The sequence below is a fragment of the Oncorhynchus keta genome, chromosome 19, assembly GCF_023373465.1.
Source record: "Oncorhynchus keta strain PuntledgeMale-10-30-2019 chromosome 19, Oket_V2, whole genome shotgun sequence".
NCBI classification, from domain to species: domain Eukaryota; kingdom Metazoa; phylum Chordata; class Actinopteri; order Salmoniformes; family Salmonidae; genus Oncorhynchus; species Oncorhynchus keta.
Window position 1 is genome coordinate 69,411,210 of NC_068439.1, and position 24,306 is coordinate 69,435,515.

A 24,306-nucleotide genomic window follows, 5' to 3' on the forward strand; every position below is an offset into this window, starting at 1 on the left:
CGGACGGACTGCCAACAGACAGACGGACGGACAGACTGCCAACAGACAGACGGACTGCCAACAGACAGACGGACGGACAGACAGACTGCCAACAGACAGACGGACTGCCAACAGACAGACGGACGGACAGACTGCCAACAGACAGACGGACTGCCAACAGACAGACGGACGGACAGACAGACTGCCAACAGACAGACGGACTGCCAACAGACAGACGGACGGACACACTGCCAACAGACGGACGGACGGACTGCCAACAGACAAACGGACTGCCAACAGACAGACGGAAGGGCGGACAGACAACAGACAGACGGACGGACAGACTGCTAACAGACAGACGGACTGCCAACAGACAGATGGACGGACTGCCAACAGACAGATGGACGGAGGACTACCAACAGAAAGAAGTCTGAGACATACTACTCAAAGATTTTCATTACTTTAATAACAATTTAAAAGTCATAAAAGAAGAAAGACGAGACAGCATTATGAGTTTCATTGTCAATCTATGTCTTCATGAAATTCTAAAACAATTGCTGCTCGGATTAAAATGCATTTAACTTGTCAATCAGCACACTGGCTGAAGTCCCGGAGTGAAATATGGTGTGAAATTAGATGGTTAATACCTGCTAAGTGCCTTGCTAAAGTTGAGTGCACAAATATGGCTTCCTATCCTCCAGATAAATGAGTAATTTCACTGTCAAAATATCTTCCTGCAATGTGCATACTACTTAACATCAGCATGCCTGATCGTTTCGAAGGAAAACTGAGATGTTTTATTTTTAATACAGATGGGTCTGCAGCCCCAGATACCTATTGTTGGGCATATTTGACACATTCGACACAGAGCTTGGGGAGCTGCCAATCAGTCTACGTCCCAAATGAAACCCTATTCCCTACATAGTGCACTACGTTTGAACACTGGTACCATAGTGTTCTACCAAATGATAGAAGAATTTGATCAACATGTAAAATGAAGTGATCAAATAATAAGGTGGGTATTAATAAATAAACATAGAGCAAGTAAAAGCTGTAAAATCGTAGCTCACTTTTAACCCTAAGCAAAACAGGCTCAGAGAACTGACAGTTCAATATTACATGAGGATCGTTAAGAGCAATATCACAGCAAAATGTCAGAGTCAAGTGTCTTAATGATTTTCAACCACATGTTTGGCATGGCTGACTTTCTTACCACAGGATGTGTTGATGGCGTCCCTCAGCTCGGCGTATTTCCACTTGCTGAGCTCGTACTTCTTGGTGCCAGCAGCAGCAGCTTTGGTAGCCTGAACCTGTGGGCCTCTGGCAACACAGACACATCCAGGACAGTGGGGTTACAACCAGCACAGTGGGGTTACAACCAGCACAGTGGGGTTATAATCAGCACAGTGGGGTTACAACCAGCACAGTGGGGTTACAACCAGCACAGTGGGGTTACAACCAGCACAGTGGGGTTACAACCAGCACAGTGGGGTTATAATCAGCACAGTGGGGTTACAACCAGCACAGTGGGGTTACAACCAGCACAGTGGGGTTACCACCAGGACAGTGGGGTTACAACCAGGACAGTGGGGTTACAACCAGGACAGTGGGGTTACAACCAGGACAGTGGGGTTACCACCAGCACAGTGGGGTTACAACCAGCACAGTGGGGTTACCACCAGGACAGTGGGGTTACAACCAGGACAGTGGGGTTACAACCAGGACAGTGGGGTTACCACCAGGACAGTGGGGTTACCACCAGGACAGTGGGGTTACCACCAGGACAGTGGGGTTACCACCAGGACAGTGGGGTTACAATCAGCACAGTGGGGTTACAACCAGCACAGTGGGGTTACCACCAGCACAGTGGGGTTACCACCAGGACAGTGGGGTTACCACCAGGACAGTGGGGTTACCACCAGTACAGTGGGGTTACCACCAGGACAGTGGGGTTACCACCAGCACAGTGGGGTTACAACCAGCACAGTGGGGTTACAACCAGCACAGTGGGGTTACCACCAGGACAGTGGGGTTACCACCAGGACAGTGGGGTTACCACCAGGACAGTGGGGTTACAACCAGGACAGTGGGGTTACAACCAGGACAGTGGGGTTACCACCAGGACAGTGGGGTTACAACCAGGACAGTGGGGTTACCACCAGGACAGTGGGGTTACAACCAGGACAGTGGGGTTACAACCAGCACAGTGGGGTTACCACCAGGACAGTGGGGTTACAACCAGGACAGTGGGGTTACCACCAGGACAGTGGGGTTACAACCAGGACAGTGGGGTTACAACCAGGACAGTGGGGTTACCACCAGGACAGTGGGGTTACAACCAGGACAGTGGGGTTACAACCAGGACAGTGGGGTTACAACCAGCACAGTGGGGTTACAACCAGGACAGTGGGGTTACAACCAGGACAGTGGGGTTACAACCAGGACAGTGGGGTTACCACCAGGACAGTGGGGTTACAACCAGGACAGTGGGGTTACAACCAGGACAGTGGGGTTACAACCAGCACAGTGGGGTTACAACCAGGACAGTGGGGTTACAACCAGCACAGTGGGGTTACAACCAGGACAGTGGGGTTACCAGCACCAGCACAGTGGGGTTACCACCAGGACAGTGGGGTTACAACCAGGACAGTGGGGTTACAACCAGCACAGTGGGGTTACAACCAGGACAGTGGGGTTACAACCAGGACAGTGGGGTTACAACCACAGTGGGGTTACACCAGTGGGGTTACAACCAGGACAGTGGGGTTACAACCAGCACAGTGGGGTTACCACCAGGACAGTGGGGTTACAACCAGCACAGTGGGGGTTACAACCAGCACAGTGGGGTTACAACCAGGACAGTGGGGTTACAACCAGCACAGTGGGGTTACAACCAGCACAGTGGGGTTACAAGCACAGTGGGGTTACAGCACAGTGGGGTTACAACCAGCACAGTGGGGTTACAACCAGGACAGTGGGGTTACAACCAGGACAGTGGGGTTACAACCAGCACAGTGGGGTTACAACCAGCACAGTGGGGTTACAACCAGCACAGTGGGGTTACAACCAGCACAGTGGGGTTACAACCAGCACAGTGGGGTTACAGCACAGTGGGGTTACAACCAGCACAGTGGGGTTACAACCAGGACAGTGGGGTTACAACCAGCACAGTGGGGTTACCACCAGGACAGTGGGGTTACAACCAGCACAGTGGGGTTACCACCAGGACAGTGGGGTTACAACCAGCACAGTGGGGTTACAACCAGCACAGTGGGGTTACAACCAGCACAGTGGGGTTACAACCAGGACAGTGGGGTTACAACCAGCACAGTGGGGTTACAACCAGCACAGTGGGGTTACAACCAGCACAGTGGGGTTACAACCAGCACAGTGGGGTTACAACCAGCACAGTGGGGTTACAACCAGCACAGTGGGGTTACAACCAGCACAGTGGGGTTACAACCAGCACAGTGGGGTTACAACCAGCACAGTGGGGTTACAACCAGCACAGTGGGGTTACAACCAGCACAGTGGGGTTACAACCAAAACAAGAGCAGTATACAGTGGCGGCTCCGGGGTGAAGTTTTCCCTGGGTACAGATCTAGGTGGTCACTAGCTGGCACCGTCACAAAGCCGTTAAACCTAACCACACTGCACACCCTAATGCCTAACACTAACTTTAAGTTAGGATAACAAAAGTATGTTTTTTAGACAATAAAGACAATTTTGATTTTGCAGCTGGCCTATCTAGCAAAAACTACTCAGTTCTGCCTCCATGGCAAGATTCATGACAATAAACGTCAAACTGCAACTATTAGTGGGAAAAACGCTAAACTGACTTAAGATCACTGTCTAGGGGAAATTGGAACGGTGCATAGGAGCAGGTTTCTGTAGCGTGGGGCAGCTTGTTGGTCATGGAACTGGTCCAGTGCTGCATTATCTGGACCGGCCATTGTAAGGGAGGGTTTCCCAGACATAGATTAAAGACTTAACCTCTCTCCAGGAAAGTGGCCCTATGTGTACTTCTCTCCAGCTGTTTGTTGCTGGTCTGTTGTGCCGTCACCTCCACCACAGTGCTGCTGACTGCTGACAGGGCTGATTAAGTCCTGGCTGGGATTTGCCACTTTTAGAACACTGACTCTGAGGCCATCTGAGGCTGGAGTTAGGGGGCGGACCCTGGGCCACCTGAGGCCATCCACGCCATAATCCTATTGACTGACTGAGCAATTGAGCCTCTCCACCTAGGGGAGCTGTCCTCGCACACTTGGAGCAGTTGGTGGCTATTCCAGGGACCCCTGAAGCATGCTGTTCCATTAACCTAGGGCTAGAGGGCCGGTCACCTTCTGCCACCACTTCCTGTGGCCGGTGGCCATGTGTCGCTATGAGGAGTAGAGGCAGGCGGCTTGAGCCAATTAGTACACAGACAAAGTGACAGTAGTGCCTGCTGGGTGTGGCCTCCGGGTCAAACGTCACTCATTCAGTCATTCTGATGGCGCGAGGCTGGCCCCATGGCATCAGCTAACAGGGATCCAATAAAGAACAGCTGCTCTACTACATAGTGATACTAGTGGCCAGGAATCAGGACAAGGCTGACTTATATGTGTGACTAACTATCATAGTTAGAACCAACATATGACAAGGTCCCGTTTGTAGACTGAGTCTCGCCATTATTTACTTACCGCTATTTGAAATAAAAGTTAGCTAAAAGTAAGTTATTGTTTGAGATCTAACAACTTAAAAAGATTTGAAAACCAATCATTAATTTGCATGGTGGCGAGCCCCACCCCATTGTGTAGGAATTCTCAACAATGATTAATGGTTAATTGTGTGGAATTATGCAGAATTACCTAATTAAGGCGATGAATCCCTATTAAGACGATTAGTATTTATTCACACATCATATACTTCTGTTGATCATGCCGTTTCTATCCATTGAGTTTAAAGTGATTGTGAAGATTTTTTGAGATGTCAATCATGGAACTTAAAGTAAGGATCTCTACCCACCTAGACAGAAGCTCAGACATTTCCTTGGCCATTTCCTCCCTAAAAGGACATGATGAGCCCAGCACAATAACAGTTAGAACCACGGAGAACTTTCAATACCATCCAACTGTCACACGTGTACAATGATTGCAGTTCTAAGATGGCACACAGAGGAAGACGACGTGTAGAGAGAGAACGCTTATGCTTTACAAGTGGCGTGACACACAGAGGCTGATCTGTCAGTGTGTGTGTGTGTGTGTAATCGTGTCTGTGTAGTGTGTGTGATCTTTTCAGCATGAGGCTGTAAAAACAGCCCAGAACTCCTTCCTGCTGTTCTGAGGAGGAAGATGTTACATAATTACAAGAGCTTCTCTTCCTGATTGGGACACTCTCAGGTGATGCACACTGAGACAACGTGCACATTCTAATATCTACACTCTGCCTAGATCCTCTGGAATTGTCCTTCATAGTGATTTCTTATTACCTGACGAGAGAGCACATTTCCGAGAAATTGATCAAGGGCTTAAAAAAAAAGAAGAAGCGAAATGGACCATACGGCAAATCCATTAGGACCCTTCAAAACACCACTTCAGAGAGTGTCATACAGGTGAGTGCACAGCAGAATGTATCTGATTCACAATGTGACACATCCATTAGGACCCTTCAAAACACCACTTCAGAGAGTGTCATACAGGTGAGTGCACAGCAGAATGTATCTGATTCACAATGTGACACATCCATTAGGACCCTTCAAAACACCACTTCAGAGAGTATCATACAGGTGAGTGCACAGCAGAATGTATCTGATTCACAATGTGACACATCCATTAGGACCCTTCAAAACACCACTTCAGAGAGTGTCATACTGGTGAGTGCACAGCAGAATGTATCTGATTCACAATGTGACACATCCATTAGGACCCTTCAAAACACCACTTCAGAGAGTGTCATACTGGTGAGTGCACAGCAGAATGTATCTGATTCACAATGTGACACATCCATTAGGACCCTTCAAAACACCACTTCAGAGAGTGTCATACTGGTGAGTGCACAGCAGAATGTATCTGATTCACAATGTGACACATCCATTAGGACCCTTCAAAACACCACTTCAGAGAGTGTCATACTGGTGAGTGCACAGCAGAATGTATCTGATTCACAATGTGACACATCCATTAGGACCCTTCAAAACACCACTTCAGAGAGTGTCATACTGGTGAGTGCACAGCAGAATGTATCTGATTCACAATGTGACACATCCATTAGGACCCTTCAAAACACCACTTCAGAGAGTGTCATACAGGTGAGTGCACAGCAGAATGTATCTGATTCACAATGTGACACATCCATTAGGACCCTTCAAAACACCACTTCAGAGAGTGTCATACTGGTGAGTGCACAGCAGAATGTATCTGATTCACAATGTGACACATCCATTAGGACCCTTCAAAACACCACTTCAGAGAGTGTCATACTGGTGAGTGCACAGCAGAATGTATCTGATTCACAATGTGACACATCCATTAGGACCCTTCAAAACACCACTTCAGAGAGTGTCATACAGGTGAGTGCACAGCAGAATGTATCTGATTCACAATGTGACACATCCATTAGGACCCTTCAAAACACCACTTCAGAGAGTGTCATACAGGTGAGTGCACAGCAGAATGTATCTGATTCACAATGTGACACATCCATTAAACACATGTTAGTGTGTTGGTTCGGTTTAGGGGCTGTGGAGAGCTGAGGTCTAGTTACCAGATGCTAGTTTCGGTGCTACTGCGTACAGCAGAATTGATTAGTAATATCAAGATAATGGCCAGCACAGTCAGCTTAGCCGTTGCTTTTCCATAATGCATTCTTTTCAGCCTCAATATTTAAAAGAAATACAAATAAAAGCATGCATCAAAAATGATATAAAGTGTGATATTCTATGTGTACCACTACTGAATAAAATAAAGTGCCAGAGTGCTGAAGATGTGTTTAAACATAGTGAAGGAGGTGTTTAAAAGTAACCTACATGGACATGCTCTTGAGCTTTTGAGATCCACCAGCTCCACTGCAACAAGAGAATGGTGAGGATTACAAAGGAGCTCTGACACTGTACACAATACAGGAGCCAATCAGGAACTGGAAGAAAAGGTCATTCCCTTTCCTCTCTTACTTTGATTGGTTAAAGGATAGATCATTCCTCTCTGACATTAATTAGAAAATAAAGGAAAATGATTGACAATTCCTTGTACATGTAAATAAAAGTGATTCTGATTCGGAGATTGTTTAAATATCAGAATTATCCAATCATCCATCGATCAATGGCTGTGCTTGCTTGATAGAGTTAAGGTTGGTTGGTTGACTTAAAAGATTGCTACAGTATGCAGTGCAGTTATGGTTCAGTGGTCAGGTTTAGGTTGGACTGGGGAGCTTAACGGGTTGAATCTTGGTGTCTTACGTAGCTCTCTCTGGGGAGGATGGACCACCTGAGGTGCCGTTACTGGGAGAAGAGAAGAAGAGAAGAGATTGGTTACGCGGGATTAAAGATATATTTCCGTCTCTCCAAAATCTACATCAAGCCCCATCTCTGCTTTACATCAGAGGGGTAGAGACAGTGTATGGAGGAATGTTTGTGAGCTATTACCTGCGCAGGCCTGCGTCATTCTGGGTGTCCTCTGGGATGAGTTCAGCCTCGCTCTGGGCGATCCTCATGGCCAGCTCCCTGTCGCGCCTCTCCTGCTCCAGGATGTTCTGATGCGCGGCCGCCTCCTCCCGCTCAGCCTCCAGCTGAACATCCATCTCTGCCTGTAGAGAGACGGCATGTTTGAATATATGCGCACGCGCACACACACACGCGCACGCACGCGCACACACATGCACACACACAAATCCGTACATCACAGACAATCCCAATACCACCAAGTGAGTGGTTCTTTACTCCCCGTAATAAGGAATGCCGGGCAGCTGGGGGTTTGGACGGACCCAGTAATATGATTGGATTGTCCTGCCTGCACCATGTCCACTCATAAGTCATTCATAAGTCATTCATAAGTCATTCTCTTCCCAGCCCCAGCCAGACTCATGAAGGGTACCAGAAACAGGGAAAAGCTGTCAGATCAAAAGCATTGAGATATAACATAGGCCTAACATTTTCCAGTGCTCTCAAAATAGCAGCCCATCCCTGCAGGTTCGGTGTGTCTCCAGGTTCAGAAAATTGGGTGATACTCCGTTTGGCACCTTCTTCAGTCCCTTTGACAGCTTCCTCACACTCACACTCTCTTTGGGTCACCCACAGTAACACAAAGGACAAGAATAGGAGAAATATAAGCACCTGTGTGTCTCTCTGTGTTTCCCGCTCTCTCTCTAAGCCCAACATTCTCTCTCTGTCGGTCTTTGTCGGTCTCGCAATTTAAATTCAAGGTTCTTTATTGGCATGGTTTACATTGCCAAAGCAAGTGAAATGGATTAACAAAGTGAACAGTAAATATTACACCCATACAAGTTCCCAAAGAATAAAGACATTTCAAATGACATATTAGGTCTATATACAGTGTTGTAATGATATGCAAATAGTTAAAGTACAAAAGGGAAAATAAATAAACAATTATGGGTTGTATTTACAATGGTGTTTGATCTTCACTGGTTGCCCTTTTCTTGTGGCAACAGGTCACAAATCCTGCTGCTGTGATAGCACACTGTGGTATTTCACCCAGTGCCACCCACACTGTGGTATTTCACCCAGTGCCACCCACACTGTGGTATTTCACCCAGTGCCACCCACACTGTGGTATTTAACCCAGTGCCACCCACACTGTGGTATTTCACCCAGTGCCACCCACACTGTGGTATTTCACCCAGTGCCACCCACACTGTGGTATTTCACTCAGTGCCACCCACACTGTGGTATTTCACCCAGTGCCACCCACACTGTGGTATTTCACCCAGTGGTATTTCACCCAGTTCATCAAAATTCGATTTGTTTTTCGAATTCATTGTGGGTCTGTGCAATCTGAGGGAAATATGTATCTTTAATATAGTCATACATTGGGCAGGAGGTTAGGAAGTGCAGCTATGCTCACTGAGTCTGCACATAGTCAAAGTTTTCCTTAATTTTGTGTCAGTCACAGTGGTCAGGTATTCCGCCAATGTGTACTTTCTGTTTGGGAGATTGGGAGAATGTCATATGGTCAGATGAAACCAAAATATAACTTTTTGGTAAAAAAATCAACTCATCGTGTTTGGAGGACAAAGAATGCTGAGTTGCACCCAAAGAACACCATACCTACTGTGAAGCATGGGGGTGGAAACATCATGCGTTGGGGCTGTTTTTCTGCAAAGGGACCAGGACGACTGATCCGTGTAAAGGAAAGAATGAATGGGGCCATGCATCGTGAGATTTTGAGTGAAAACCTCCTTCCATCAGCAAGGGCATTGAAGATGAAAAGTGTCTGGGTCTTTCAGCATGACAACGATCCCAAACACACCGCCCAAGCAACAAAGGAGTGGCTTCGTAAGAAGCATTTCAAGGTCCTGGAGTGGCCTAGCCAGTCTCCAGATCTCAACCCCAGAGAAAATCTTTGGAGGGAGTTGAAAGTCCGTGTTGCCCAGCAACAGCCCCAAAACATCACTGCTCTAGAGGAGATCTGCATGGAGGAATGGGCCAAAATACCAGCAACAGTGTGTGAAAACCTTGTGAAGGCTTACAGAAAACGTTTGACCTCTGTCATTGCCAACAAAGGGTATGTAACAAAGTATTGAGATAAACTTTTGTTATTGACCAAATACTTATTTTCCACCATAATTTTCAAATAAATGAATAAAAAATTCTACAATGTGATTTTCTGGATTTTTCTCATTTTGTCTGTCATAGTTGAAGTGTACCTATGATGAAAATTACAGGCCTCTCTCATCTTTTTAAGTGGGAGAACTTGCACAATTGGTGGCTGACTAAATACTTTTTTGCCCCAATGCATTTATTTTGTTTAGGTTAACTGTCAGAGCACAGATCGGTTAGAACCAGTGCTGCTGCTGTAATTGCTCCTGAGTGGGAGACAGCAGCACCAGGTCATCTGCGTACAGCAGTCTCTGTGTGTGTGTGTGTGTGTGTGTGTGTGTGTGTGTGTGTGTGTGTGTGTGTGTGTGTGTGTGTGTGTGTGTGTGTGTGTGTGTGTGTGTGTGTGTGTGTGTGTGTGTGTGTGTGTGTGTGTGTGTGTGTGTGCCTCTCATACAGATGTGGAGAAGGAGACTGTGTGAGACAGGGCCTGATTAGACACCTTACACATGTACTAATGAGCCTTTCTTCTGCCTGTGGGTCACTCAGCGAGCATTCGCCGTAGTCTGCTGGAGCTGGCCACCATCCAGGGGCTCAATTGAGAAAGCTGTCTACTAACACCTCAGAGTCAGGGAACAAGCAGTCTACTAACACCTCAGAGTCAGGGAACAAGCAGTCTACTAACACCTCAGAGTTAGGGAACAAGCAGTCTACTAACACCTCAGAGTCAGGGAACAAGCAGTCTACTAACACCTCAGAGTCAGGGAACAAGCAGTCTACTAACACCTCAGAGTTAGGGAACAAGCAGTCTACTAACACCTCAGAGTTAAGGAACAAGCAGTCTACTAACACCTCAGAGTCAGGGAACAAGCAGTCTACTAACACCTCAGAGTCAGGGAACAAGCAGTCTACTAACACCTCAGATTTAGGGAACAAGCAGTCTACTAACACCTCAGAGTTAAGGAACAAGCAGTCTACTAACACCTCAGAGTCAGGGAACAAGCAGTCTACTAACACCTCAGAGTTAGGGAACAAGCAGTCTACTAAACACCTCAGAGTTAAGGAACAAGCAGTCTACAATCACCTCAGATTTAGGGAACAAGCAGTCTACTAACACCTCAGATTTAGGGAACAAGCAGTCTACTAACACCTCAGAGTTAAGGAACAAGCAGTCTACTAACACCTCAGATTTAGGGAACAAGCAGTCTACTAACACCTCAGAGTTAAGGAACAAGCAGTCTACTAACACCTCAGAGTCAGGGAACAAGCAGTCTACTAACACCTCAGAGTTAGGGAACAAGCAGTCTACTAACACAGCCTCACCTCAGAGTTAGGGAACAAGCAGTCTACTAACACCTCAGATTTAGAACAAGCAGTCTAACACCTCAGATTTAGGGAACAAGCAGTCTACTAACACCTCAGAGTTAAGGAACAAGCAGTCTACTAACACCTCAGAGTCAGGGAACAAGCAGTCTACTAACACCTCAGAGTCAGGGAATAGGGGCAGTGTTGAAAAGAAGATCTCACTTAAAAAAATAATTGAGTTCAGAGAACAACCTACGAAACTCATTTTTCACACACCCTGAAGTTAGAGGAAGTTTGCACATCTGCAGTGCATGTCATGAATATTCACACCAACGCGTGCACAGAAGCCCAATATGATGGTGAATCTAAAGAGTAAAAAGGCTGTTTGAAAAGCACCAAGCCTTCCCCGGGCTCAGGGTGGGCACAAGGCAAGACACTTTGATCTTAGGGAGCAGCTTTCAGCATTAAACGCCTGTAGCTGACCTGGAGTCAGATCTCTGGGGGTTATCGGAGCTTTCCCTCTCCAATTGGACAACATGGGGAGCCAGACAAACAGTATATTACCCTCAGATGTCTTATCTCCACAGAACTGGAGTGACTGGGAGTATGGTCGGTCGGCCAGTGAGAGTGAGAGAAATGGAGCGAGACAGAGACAGACAGAGAGATAAAGAGATGGCAGAGAGAGATGGCGAGAGAGAGAAAGAGATGGAGAGGCCGGTGGTGGGGAAAGAACAACACAGATGTTTGACTGAGCTCTCCTGCCAGAGAACATTGAGAAGTATAGCAGGGGAAGTGGAGCATTGTACTAAAGCCAGATTGTTAACTATTTCCGCCCTGCGGCAGACAGTGACCAGGAGAAACCGACAGTGGAAGAAGAAAACTGTCACTAACCTGAAGCTTCCTCTCCTCTTTCTCTCTCTGCTTCCGCTCCTCTTCTTCGTGTTTCCGCTTCTGCTCCATCTCCGCTTTCCTGAGGAAGAGTAAGAAAGGCTATTAATGTCTGGTGTCACTGCGATATAAAGATCCTAACCAATACTGTATAAAGTTTGGACTTCCTAATCAATACTGTACCATAAGTAATGGAAAGAGCTTCTACTGTACAGCCGCTCCTCTGTACAGCCGCTCCTCCATCTCAAGGCCAATCAATATTTTATCCATCCTCCTACAGACTTGAGGGAAAACCAGTTTTACCAACGGCCCCAATAAATAACTATCCATCCAGTTAGGATGCTGCTACAGATCTGCAGTAAACAGTCGCATCAATTCATTGGCCCAAATAAATCATCCCTACAGTGACATGCTAGAGGTCTCCCTGCGCCTCACAGTGTTATATGGGTTTTGAATTACAGCCATTCTGAACTTGAGCACAGCTCACGACAACAAGTTGCCCCCATCCCTCCTGGTATTTGGGCAATTTTCTTGTTGTCTTAGTGAGGGAAAATCTGTAAATTAAGATGACTTGATGTAATTTGAAAGATGTGATTATAATAAATACTGATTTGATGTCATACAAGCCAGACACCTGTGAGTCCAAATGTGCACTTCACATTTCTAAATCATAAAAGCCATGTCATATACAGTGTCAACATTTATGATGCACAGTTACAAGATGACATGTCGTCATATCCTGGGTTGTTCTGAACAGAATGATCTCGTTCATTTATTGTGAAGAGAATTTGCCGGACCTGAATCCACTCATGAGTCCTTTCTATGCGCACCAAAATGATCTGTTTCTCTGAATTGCCCAGTGAAAGCCTAACACTTTATAATTTAGCTAGTCCTATTGGCAAAAGAACAAGCTTTCAAATTATGCCCACCTGACCCAGATTGCAATTTTATAATGGACTGTTTTTGGATTGCATACACAACAGTAATTGTGTGATGGCGGGGATGCAGGGTTGTGCTCCAAACTAAACAACTACAAGTGTGCTTGCTCTAGTTCCTCAACGGCACAGCTAGGAGAGCTCAATAAGTACCTGTTGAAGACTGAGTCATAGGAGTGCATTGAAATAGCTTAGGAACTGTGTACACTAGGTGTGTGGCCACACCAGTTAGTCCTCTCACTTAAACCGTTGTAATTATTTTTTGTCTTATGTTGAAACTGCCCCGCAAGTATTTCCAGATTTCTTTATCAACAAATGTGCAGAAAAGCACAGTAAATGTAAACTGCACATAAAACACCTAATGTTTGGATTCAGTCTTGTGTCAGGTGAAACGTTGTGTTTTAACCTTTTGTCTAATCAGTTCCCCATTATCTCTAAACCGTTCCCTTTCAATTGCTACCATGGCTATGCATATGCTTTTCATATTTATTTAGTAAAGAAAATAAGATTTAGCCCTATCCATATAGGTCAATTCCCACGAGTGTAAATTATTAAATTAGGAGCTAGTGACTTGTGATGGACCATCGGTTGGGTCTCACAGGTTTTACATACACCAATAAAAAGAGGGTCAGGACACGAGGCATGACTAATGTGTCGGAGCACCTCGGCTCTCTCTCTTCATCTCCCCAACTCACAGACGCCTGTCCTCTTTGTCCTGCTTGCGGCGCTGCTCCTCCTCCTCCCTCCTCTTCTTCTCTCTCGCCATCTCCTCCTGGATCTTCTTCAGTCGCTCCTTCTCCTCCTCCTCCTTCTTCTTGTTCTGCATGGCCGTCAGCAGCTCCTCTGACCTGGTGACCAGGGCCTGGTACTCATGGTCCATGTCAATGCGGGTCATTGCTGTGGTCTGAGGGGAGAGGAGAGTAGAATCCCTTAAAGAAGGATGCAGCCAAAACGCTGGCTTCATTCATTCAATAAAGACTAAGCAAAGACGAACACTTCATTTATTTCACTTTTGTTTTGCATTTAATTCGTTATATGTGTCAAGCCCCTAAATCAAACACAAACAAATGCATGTTGTATATACAGTGCCTTGCGAAAGTATTCGGCCCCCTTGAACTTTGCGACCTTTTGCCACATTTCAGGCTTCAAACATAAAGATATAAAACTGTATTTTTTTGTGAAGAATCAACAACAAGTGGGACACAATCATGAAGTGGAACGACATTTATTGGATATTTCAAACTTTTTAACAAATCAAAAACTGAAAAATTAGGCGTGCAAAATGATTCAGCCTCTTTACTTTCAGTGCAGCAAACTCTCTCCAGAAGTTCAGTGAGGATCTCTGAATGATCCAATGTTGACCTAAATTGACTAATGATGATAAATACAATCCACCTGTGTGTAATCAAGTCTCCGTATAAATGCACCTGCACTGTGATAGTCTCAGAGGTCCGTTAAAAGCGCAGAGAGCATCATGAAGAACAAGGAACACACCAGGCAGGTCCGAGATACTGTTGTGAAGAAGTTTAAAGCCGGATTTGGATACAAAAAGATTTCCCAAGCTTTAAACATCCCAAGGAGCACTGTGCAAGCAATAATATTGAAATGGAAGGAGTATCAGACCACTGCAAATCTACCAAGAACTGGCCGTCCTTCTAAACTTTCAGCTCATACAAGGAGAAGACTGATCAGAGATGCAGCCAAGAGGCCCATGATCACTCTGGATGAACTGCAGAGATCTACAGCTGAGGTGGGAGACTCTGTCCATAGGACAACAATCAGTCGTATATTGCACAAATCTGGCCTTTATGGAAGAGTGGCAAGAAGAAAGCCATTTCTTAAAGATATCCATAAAAAGTGTCGTTTAAAGTTTGCCACAAGCCACCTGGGAGACACACCAAACATGTGGAAGAAGGTGCTCTGGTCAGATGAAACCAAAATTGAACTTTTTGGCAACAATGCAGAACGTTATGTTTGGCGCAAAAGCAACACAGCTCATCACCCTGAACACACCATCCCCACTGTCAAACATGGTGGTGGCAGCGTCATGGTTTGGGCCTGCTTTTCTTCAGCAGGGACAGGGAAGATGGTTAAAATTGATGGGAAGATGGATGGAGCCAAATACAGGACCATTCTGGAAGAAAACCTGATGAAGTCTGCAAAAGACCTGAGACTGGGACGGAGATTTGTCTTCCAACAAGACAATGATCCAAAACATAAAGCAAAATCTACAATGGAATGGTTCAAAAATAAACATATCCAGGTGTTAGAATGGCTAAGTCAAAGTCCAGACCTGAATCCAATCGAGAATCTGTGGAAAGAACTGAAAACTGCTGTTCACAAATTCTCTCCATCCAACCTCACTGAGCTCGAGCTGTTTTGCAAGGAGGAATGGGAAAAAATTTCAGTCTCTCAATGTGCAAAACTGATAGAGACATACCCCAAGCGACTTACAGCTGTAATCGCAGCAAAAGGTGGCGCTACAAAGTATTAACTTAAGGGGGCTGAATAATTTTGCACGCCCAATTTTTCAGTTTTTGATTTGTTAAAAAAGTTTGAAATATCCAATAAATGTTGTTCCACTTCACGATTGTGTCCCACTTGTTGTTGAATCTTCACAAAAAAATGTCAAGATTTCTGTTTGAAGCCTGAAATGTGGCAAAAGGTCCCAAAGTTCAAGGGGGCCGAATACTTTCGCAAGGCACTGTAATTAGGCACGCCTCTTCATTCTTTTGTATGAAATTGCACAAACTGCAAACATACGTTGGGCTAGCACCTCACTCTGGAGCCAGCACCCGTGCGAGGGGAAGGGACTGGTTTGGGATTCAGCAAGTGTCTACTTGCAGCAAACAGAAATACAAACAAATGCCTTCCTGGAACATAAAGACACACGCCGCCTCACCATATTGGTCTTGATGGTCCAGGAAGTTCCTATTTCTGTTTGCTGCCGTCTCCTAACCTGAGCACTCACAAATTCATCCCAATCAGAACCCTACATTTGTGACTGCTGGCATCTACAGAGCTTCCACAAAGACAGTGGCATAGGATCGAATTAGAGGCAAATGTGTTATGTGCAAATGTGTTACAGCAACACACTCTTCTGCTGATGAATATTCATATGCATCTGGGGTCAAATGAACCTTTTGTCAGAATGCCTTATTCTGAGTCTGATGTGTTCTAACATCTCCCCAGGACAAGGTGCACGATCTGTTTTCAGAACCCAAACAGACGTTCAATTACATTTTGTCTACCATATCAGACTCTGAACTCACACTTAGCAAGCACTTAACGGTAGCTTGTGTGGCTTAGTCGGTAGTGAAAGGCTTTGCAACGCTATGGTCATTGGTTCGATTTCCACTGGGGACACCCATAAGAAAATGTATGCGTTTCTTATGTAGCACATAGACTCTGAACTCCCACTTAGTTCCGACTTAAAGGCCCGCTCCTCTCCGCTCTCTAAAGGCCCGCTACTCTCCGCTCTCTAAAGAACCGCTACTCTCCGCTCTCTAAAGAACCGCTACTCTCCGCTCTCTAAAGAACCGCTACTCTCCGCTCTCTAAAGGACCGCTACTCTCCGCTCTCTAAAGGCCCGCTACTCTCCGCTCTCTAAAGGCCCGCTACTCTCCGCTCTCTAAAGGCCCGCTACTCTCCGCTCTCTAAAGGCCCGCTACTGTCCGCTCTCTAAAGGACCGCTACTCTCCGCTCTCTAAAGGCCCGCCACTCCCGCTCTCTAAAGGCCCGCCACTCTCCGCTCTCTAAAGGCCCGCTACTCTCCGCTCTCTAAAGGCCCGCTACTCTCCGCTCTCTAAAGGCCCGCTACTCTCCGCTCTCTCTAAAGGCCCGCTACTCTCCGCTCTCTAAAGGCCCGCTACTCTCTCTAAAGGCCTGGTACTCTCCGCTCTCTAAAGGCCCGCTACTCTCCGCTCTCTAAAGGCCCGCTACTCTCTCTCTAAGGGCCCGCTACTCTCGGCTCTCTAAAGGCCCGCTAAAGACCCCTCTCTCCGCTCTCTAAAGGCCCGCTACTCTCCGCACTCTAAAGGCCCGCTACTCTCCGCTCTCTAAAGGCCCGCTACTCTCCGCTCTCTAAAGGCCCGCTACTCTCCGCTCTCTAAAGGCCCGCTACTCTCCGCTCTCTAAAGGCCCGCTACTCTCCGCTAAAGGCCCGCTACTCTCCGCTCTCTAAAGGCCGCTACTCTCCGCTCTCTAAAGGCCCGCTACTCCGCTCTCTAAAGGACCGCTACTGTCCGCTCTCTAAAGGCCCGCTAGTCCCCGCTCTCTAAAGGCCCGCTACTAAAGGCCCGCTCTCCCCGCTCTCTAAAGGCCCGCTACTCCCAGTCTCTGAAGGCCCGCTACTCTCCGCTCTCTAAAGGCCCGCTACTCTCCGCTCTCTAAAGGCCCGCTACTCTCCGCTCTCTAAAGGCCCACTACTCTCGCTCTCTAAAGGCCCGCTACTCTCCGCACTCTAAAGGCCCCCTACTCTCCGCACTCTAAAGGCCCGCTACTCTCCGCTCTCTAAAGGCCCGCTACTCTCCGCTCTCTAAAGGCCCGCTACTCTCCGCTGCTCTCTAAAGGCCCGCTACTCTCCGCTCTCTAAAGGACCGCTACTGTCCGCTCTCTAAAGGACCGCTACTCTCCGCTCTCTAAAGGCCCGCTACTCTCCGCTCTCTGAAGGCCCGCTACTCTCCGCTCTCTAAAGGACCGCTACTGTCCGCTCTCTAAAGGCCCGCTCTCCCCGCTCTCTAAAGGCCCGCTACTCCCAGTCTCTGAAGGCCCGCTACTCTCCGCTCTCTAAAGGCCCGCTACTCTCCGCTCTCTAAAGGCCCGCTACTCTCCGCTCTCTAAAGGCCCACTACTCTCCGCTCTCTAAAGGCCCGCTACTCTCCGCACTCTAAAGGCCCCCTACTCTCCGCACTCTAAAGGCCCGCTACTCTCCGCTCTCTAAAGGCCCGCTACTCTCCGCTCTCTAAAGGCCCGCTACTCTCCGCTCTCTAAAGGCCCGCTGCTCTCTAAAGGCCCGCTACTCTCCGCTCTCTAAAGGACCGCTACTCCGCTCTCTAAAGGACCGCTACTCTCCGCTCTCTAAAGGCCGCTCTCTCTCTGAAGGCCCGCTACTCTCCGCTCTCTGAAGGCCCGCTCTCTCTAAAGGCCCGCTACTCTCCGCTCTCTAAAGGCCCGCTACTCTCCGCTCTCTAAAGGCCCGCTACTCTCCGCTCTCTAAAGGCCCGCTACTCTCCGCTCTCTAAAGGCCCGCTACTCTCCGCTCTCTAAAGGCCCGCTACTCTCCGCTCTCTAAAGGCCCGCTACTCTCCGCTCTCTAAAGGCCCGCTACTCTCCGCTCTCTAAAGGCCCGCTACTCTCCGCTCTCTAAAGGCCCGCTACTCTCCGCTCTCTAAAGGCCCGCTACTCTCCGCTCTCTAAAGGCCCGCTACTCTCCGCTCTCTAAAGGCCCGCTACTCTCCGCTCTCTAAAGGCCCGCTACTCTCCGCACTCTAAAGGCCCGCTACTCTCCGCTCTCTAAAGGCACTCTCCGCACTCCAAGAACCCCTACTCTCCGCACTCTAAAGGCCTGCTACTCTCCGCACTCTAAAGGCCCGCTACTCTCCGCACTCTAAAGGCCCACTACTCTCCGCACTCTAAAGGCCCGCTACTCTCCGCACTCTAAAGGCCCGCTACTCTCCGCACACTAAAGGCCCGCTACTCTCCGCACTCTAAAGGCCCGCTACTCTACTCTCTCTAAAGGCCCTCTACTCCCTACAATAGTGTCACCTTTAAAGCCTAGCAAAAATAAGTTGGATGCAAAATAATGTAATGTTTACCTGGCTTTTTTATAGATAATTAATAGGCTACTACCATAAGCAGGGCCATAAAAATGCAAAAGGTAATATACACGGCGCTCCGAGACAAGATGCATATCATCTCAAAATGCAGAACATAACCCTATTAAGTTCAGCCGCCATCCACAACTATTAAAAATATCTCCTAGCTTCTAAATAAGCCACGATGCCATCGGGTAGAGAGAGAGGGCCAAATCCAGATATATAGTACCACAGCCAAAACATCATCAGGTTCAGTAAATAAATGACAAACCCTGAATCTTGAGAGAAAATTTGAAAACTAACTCAAGGGAGTCAAAGCAACCCTCATTTAAAAGGCTTAGTACCCCAGAGGTTCCCCAAAATCCATAGTTTGACTAAACCAGCCGTAATTACACACCATCTGGCTGGCTGAAGCCTCCTATTAGATAAAGATTCCCTCCATCAACCATCACTAAATATTTCACCCTGGGATAAATTCAACATTGTTTTCTGAATGTCAATATGTCACTGTGCGTGTAGAATCCTCTCAATGTCAAAGACATAAGATGTGTCTCAAACAACACCCTATTCCCCATATAATGCACTACTTTTAGCCAGGGCCCATCAAAAGAAGTGCACTATAATAGGGCGCCACAAGGGACACATCTCGTGTCTGACATTGATCGGATTCTACACACACACTGGCGTATTGACATTCAGAAAACAACGTTGAATTTGGAGAACTAATGAATGATTAAATATGGAGGGGAGAAGAGAACACGACATGTCATACACTTTGATTCTATACACATGCTGGCGTATTGATATTCAGAAAACAATGTTGAACGTGGAGAAATAATGAAATAAAGTGTTTCACCAAACTATCTTGACAAAATATTACTTTTTGTACTCATAGAAGTCAGGCAAGAGTAAAAAAAGGGAGGGATTGTATAGAAGTTTGACTTAGGAGCATAGAACTAGTAGAGGTTGCAGAACGGAAGCCTGGCAGTATTCTCACACCTTGATTTTGAGCATGGTTGTGTTGATGGCATCTTCCAGCCCCTGAATCTGCATGCTCATCTCCTGCTTCCCCTCCTTCAGGCCGGCGATCACCTCGTTGAACTTATCCATCCTGTTCTTCAGGTTACGCACCTTCACCAGCCCATCGATCCTGTACCCCAACGCACGCACGCGCACACGCACACGCACACACACTTAGTCACTTGGGTTTAAACTTGAAACATTACAGAGACACATGGTACCCCCCTCCCACTGCCCACAAGGCTCTGTTGTTTATCACTACAGATCTCCTGGAGCTTTACAGAGGTAATAAGACAGAGTCATGCGGTATACCAGCCGGTACCAATGAGACTGTCTCCGTGGCAATGCAGCCATGATGTGCTAAGCAGCCTGGCACCGCTGAGCTGTGAAAGTGCTGTATAACGAGAAGGAAGGGAGGGAGGGAGAGGAGGGATAAGAGGACACCTACCGCGGCTTGTGCTTCCTCCTGCACAGCCACATGCGCACCGTCTTCTGCATCTTGATGCAGGCACTGGCACGGTAGAGCATCTTATTCCTCACTGTGGGAGAGAGAGAGACCGAGAGACAATGAGACTGACAGCCCAGACACTCACAGACTTGCAGGGACTGGCACAGTAACTCCACAGCCGTGGTGGTAATTCACACAGAGAGAGCAGACGGTATGGAAATGTTGCCTCAGTGACTGTGACCCAAATGGCACCATATTTCCTATAAAGTGCACTACTTCAAAAGTGCATAGTGAAAGGAGTGCACTATGTCGGGAATAGGATAACATTAGGGACACAGCCCTCTAAGATTGGAGGTGTATACTGGGCAGGTAATAGATCATATCTGGAGGGTAACAGGCTGAGGTGAACTGTCTGCCAACAGGGCACGCAGCACACTAGAGTAATGGAGGAAAAAGCTATATCTTGGTCCAGGATGAAGAGGTCCACAATGACTGTTTTCAGAGTTTAATGAGACAGTCTGAATATATCAGAGGATATCTCCACACAAAACAGATGGCCAGAGCCAGTTAGTTAGCGTTTTATGATCAGAATTGGATCGGAGCAATTAGTGCCATCACTTTAAACTATTTGTCTTCTTGAAACATGACAGGGCTCGTGTTCACAAAGAATCTCAGGGTAGGAGTGCTGATCTAGGATCAGGTCCCCCCGTCTATATAATTGATTAATTATGACCTAATTGGGAATACTGACACTAGATCAGCAATCCTACTCAGACGCTTTGTGAATACGGGCCCTGGTGTATAATGATGTGGAAGGTAGCAGGATGTTACTCACGTTTGATGACAGAGAGGGAACACCACTGGACCTTCTTCCAGCGGCTGCAGATGAGCCACTGGTTGACCTTCTTCACCAGCTCCGCCAGGTGGTCTGGGTCCGACTTCATGATCTGATCAAACTCCTTAAACTGAGAGGAGGATGGATGGAGAAAGAAGGGATGAGATTGATGGAGAAATGAGAGAAAATAATGAGGAGATGGACCAAAGAGAAGGATGAAGAGAGTAGAATGGATGAATGGAGGAATGAGAGAGGGATGGAGAGAGAAGGATAGAGAGATGAGAGATGAGATACAGGAATGGAGAGAGGAGAATGGGGAGAGATGAGAGAGATGAGAATGGGGAGAGAGATGAGAGAGAGAGGAGAATGGGGAGAGAGATGAGAGAGAGAGAGGAGAATGGGGAGAGAGATGAGAGAGAGAGAAGAGAGAGAGGAGAATGGGGAGAGAGATGAGAGAGAGAGAGAGGAGAATGGGGAGAGAGATGAGAGAGAGAGAGAGAGGAAAATGGGGAGAGAGATGAGAGAGAGAGAGAGAGGAGAATGGGGAGAGAGATGAGAGAGAGAGAGAGAGGAGAATGGGGAGAGAGATGAGAGAGAGAGAGGAGAATGGGGAGAGAGATGAGAGAGAGAGAGGAGACTGGGGAGAGAGGTGAGAGAGAGAGGAGAATGGGGAGAGAGATGAGAGAGAGAGAGGAGAATGGGGAGAGAGATGAGAGAGAGAGAGGAGAATGGGGAGAGAGATGAGAGAGAGAGAGGAGAATGGGGAGAGAGATGAGAGAGAGAGGAGAATGGGGAGAGAGATGAGAGAGAGAATGGGGAGAGAGAGAGGAGAATGGGGAGAGAGATGAGAGAGAGAGAGGTGAGAGAGAGAGGAGAATGGGGAGAGAGATGAGAGAGAGAGGATAATGGGGAGAGAGATGAGAGAGAGTGGTGAGAGAGAGAGGAGAATGGGGAGAGAGATGAGAGAGAGAATGGGGAGAGAGATGAGAGAGAGAGGATAATGGGGAGAGAGATGAGAGAGAGAGAGGTGAGAGAGATGAGAGAGAGAGAGACACTAAAATAGCCATCAGTATGCTGATGTTCCCTCAGGGAATGTGAAAACGGAGATTACAATAACAGCAGCAAAGTACCTGTCTTGTCGTGGTCAACAGAGGGTAGTATATTCATTTATTCATAAGCACAAAACTACTCAGCTACAATATCAAAGTTACACCTGCCCCACACAGCGATCACCTCTGACTGAGTCCAATTAAGCCACAACAGACATTTTTACAATAGGGCTCCAAACCGCACATTTAACAAATTGAATAACTTATCTGTTACATTAATGAATACCCCATGTGTTCGCTCGACATGGTTTATTATCTAAATCCCTTTCCCCTGCAGAGCTCCCCTCGCTCGCAGCCAAATGTGGATTCCTTTGAAGTCAGGGGAACATTGTAATGCTGAGAGCCAGTGCAGAGCAACAGAGCATAACAGAGATATATTTCATGAAGTTATCACCTTCCCAGGTCTGAAGAACACTCTGGTCAGCCCAAACTTGTAATCATTCTCGTTGAGTCCCAGCGCTTTGAATAAAGCCTGCAGCACAAACAAACATTTAATTGTCAATACATGTCATATGAACATGACAAACTCGCTTTGTGGTGTATTGGATGGTACAGTGATAAGAAGATGAGCCCAGAGCAGGGCCAGTGTGTGTGTGTGTGTGGTCCATGGGGCACTGACCTTGCAGAAGAGTCTTGGGTCCAGGCGAGTCAGCTTGGCAGGCATGTACTGCTTGTACATGTTGTAGAGCTCATGGAATGGCGCTCTGGAGGGGAAGCCTCCCTGCATCAGGTCCAGCACGGACACCATTCCTACAGAGACACTTTAGTGAACTAGTCACAAAAATATATACAGGTAGGAGCAGATCATCCTACTATATTAAAGCAGGTCGAATGCTGCAACACATTTTGACCAATCAGGTCTTCCTCCGGAAGCATTAGTCTACCTGCCGTTAAGGGGCCTTTTGTCAACTGACTTTCTCTCACATGGAGACAGACCGGGTCATCCCAGTCCTACGAGACAACTCAATAACGCATTTTCTGCACAGTCAGTGGTTAACTTTAAGACACATTTCTCAATGACTGTCTATGCACGACTACTTCTCCTGTTTCTTCCAAATACATCAAACTAACTTCTGCTGACTCGTCCACCACCCACCCAATAATAATTTGATCTTAAGTTTAGAGAGATGGAGCAACACAGTCTCTCCATATCTCTGAGCCACATGAGTGTAGATGAAAATGCAGGCATCTCCAATGATACAGAAGAAAAGCGAGTCAAATGTAATATGCAAATTGAACAGGAGAATGGGAAATTTAATTAGCGTCGCAGCCTTTAGTTTGAAGGTCTGAGAAAGAGAAATGTTCAGAAAACAGTCAAGAAGAACAGCAAGCAGATACTCAGATGCTATACAGTATCTCTCCTCCGACTGTAATTGTGTGCCAATTTGTGGAGAGAAAAGTGCTGTGAGTTCTCAGTAAATGTATGTAAATCACTCTGGTCATTTTGCATTTGATCGTTTTTGTTCTGCAGCGACAAGATCGTTTTGTAATAACTGCAGCATTGGTGGGCAGAATAAAACTCCACATCTCCACAGTCATTTCTTCCTGTGTCACTGTGTGTAATACATTTATAAACATATTCATCATTTACTGGATTAGCATTTTCCAGACACTCAAAGAGCTTTGCATAGTAAGGTGGTGAAACTTCACCTCATCCACCACCAGTGTAGAGCAACAGTGTATCCCAAGTTACACCCTATCCCCTTTATAGTGCACTACCTTTGACCAGAGCTGAGCATTAACCAACATTTTTGTTTTTTAAACAACTAATTGACCAATGTCGGTTCAATTATTTGAATTGCATTTTGTTAACTCAATGCACACATTGCACAGTTTCTCTTGAGGTAAATCAGATCAAGCCCAAACAGTGCGATGTAGTAGGGAGTTGCAGTTTCCAACAGGCCAATATTCTACATAGTTTAGTCCAGAAAATATGGTCATGAACTAAAATGACCGTAGTCCATTGCGCTCCTACTTGTCCGGTCTGTGTGTTTCTTTTGGCTTGCTACATTAGGTTAGTGTGGGGCAGACACTGAGAGAAGAGACAAAATAACGTGTGAAGGAGAGGGATACAGTGCCTTGTAAAAGTATTCCTCCCCCTTGGAGTTTTTCCTATTTTGTTGCATTACAACCTGTAATTTAAATGGATTTTTATTTGGATTTCATGTAATGGACATACAGTCGTGGCCAAAAGTTTTGTGACTGACACAAAATATACATTTTCAA

General features: G+C 46.8%; 1 protein-coding gene across 6 annotated transcripts in view; it reads right to left on the minus strand.

Moving 5' to 3' along the window:
• Positions 1 to 24,306, minus strand: part of LOC118398780 (unconventional myosin-VI-like) — a 128,698-nt gene that overhangs the window by 13,944 nt on the left and 90,448 nt on the right. For 4 of the 6 annotated variants that reach the window (XM_035794476.2, XM_035794475.2, XM_035794474.2 and 1 more), the window contains 12 exons: positions 22,700 to 22,830; positions 22,475 to 22,552; positions 20,972 to 21,101; positions 20,137 to 20,227; positions 19,668 to 19,818; positions 13,548 to 13,756; positions 11,921 to 11,999; positions 7,598 to 7,758; positions 7,412 to 7,453; positions 6,983 to 7,021; positions 4,984 to 5,022; positions 1,193 to 1,299 (listed from right to left, as the gene is read on the minus strand). In XM_035794476.2, coding sequence (XP_035650369.1) covers positions 1,193 to 1,299; positions 4,984 to 5,022; positions 6,983 to 7,021; positions 7,412 to 7,453; positions 7,598 to 7,758; positions 11,921 to 11,999; positions 13,548 to 13,756; positions 19,668 to 19,818; positions 20,137 to 20,227; positions 20,972 to 21,101; positions 22,475 to 22,552; positions 22,700 to 22,830 — 1,257 coding nt within the window. The remainder of the gene's footprint in view (positions 1 to 1,192; positions 1,300 to 4,983; positions 5,023 to 6,982; positions 7,022 to 7,411; positions 7,454 to 7,597; positions 7,759 to 11,920; positions 12,000 to 13,547; positions 13,757 to 19,667; positions 19,819 to 20,136; positions 20,228 to 20,971; positions 21,102 to 22,474; positions 22,553 to 22,699; positions 22,831 to 24,306) is intronic. The other 2 variants (XM_035794478.2, XM_035794479.2) reach the window with 2 other exon arrangements.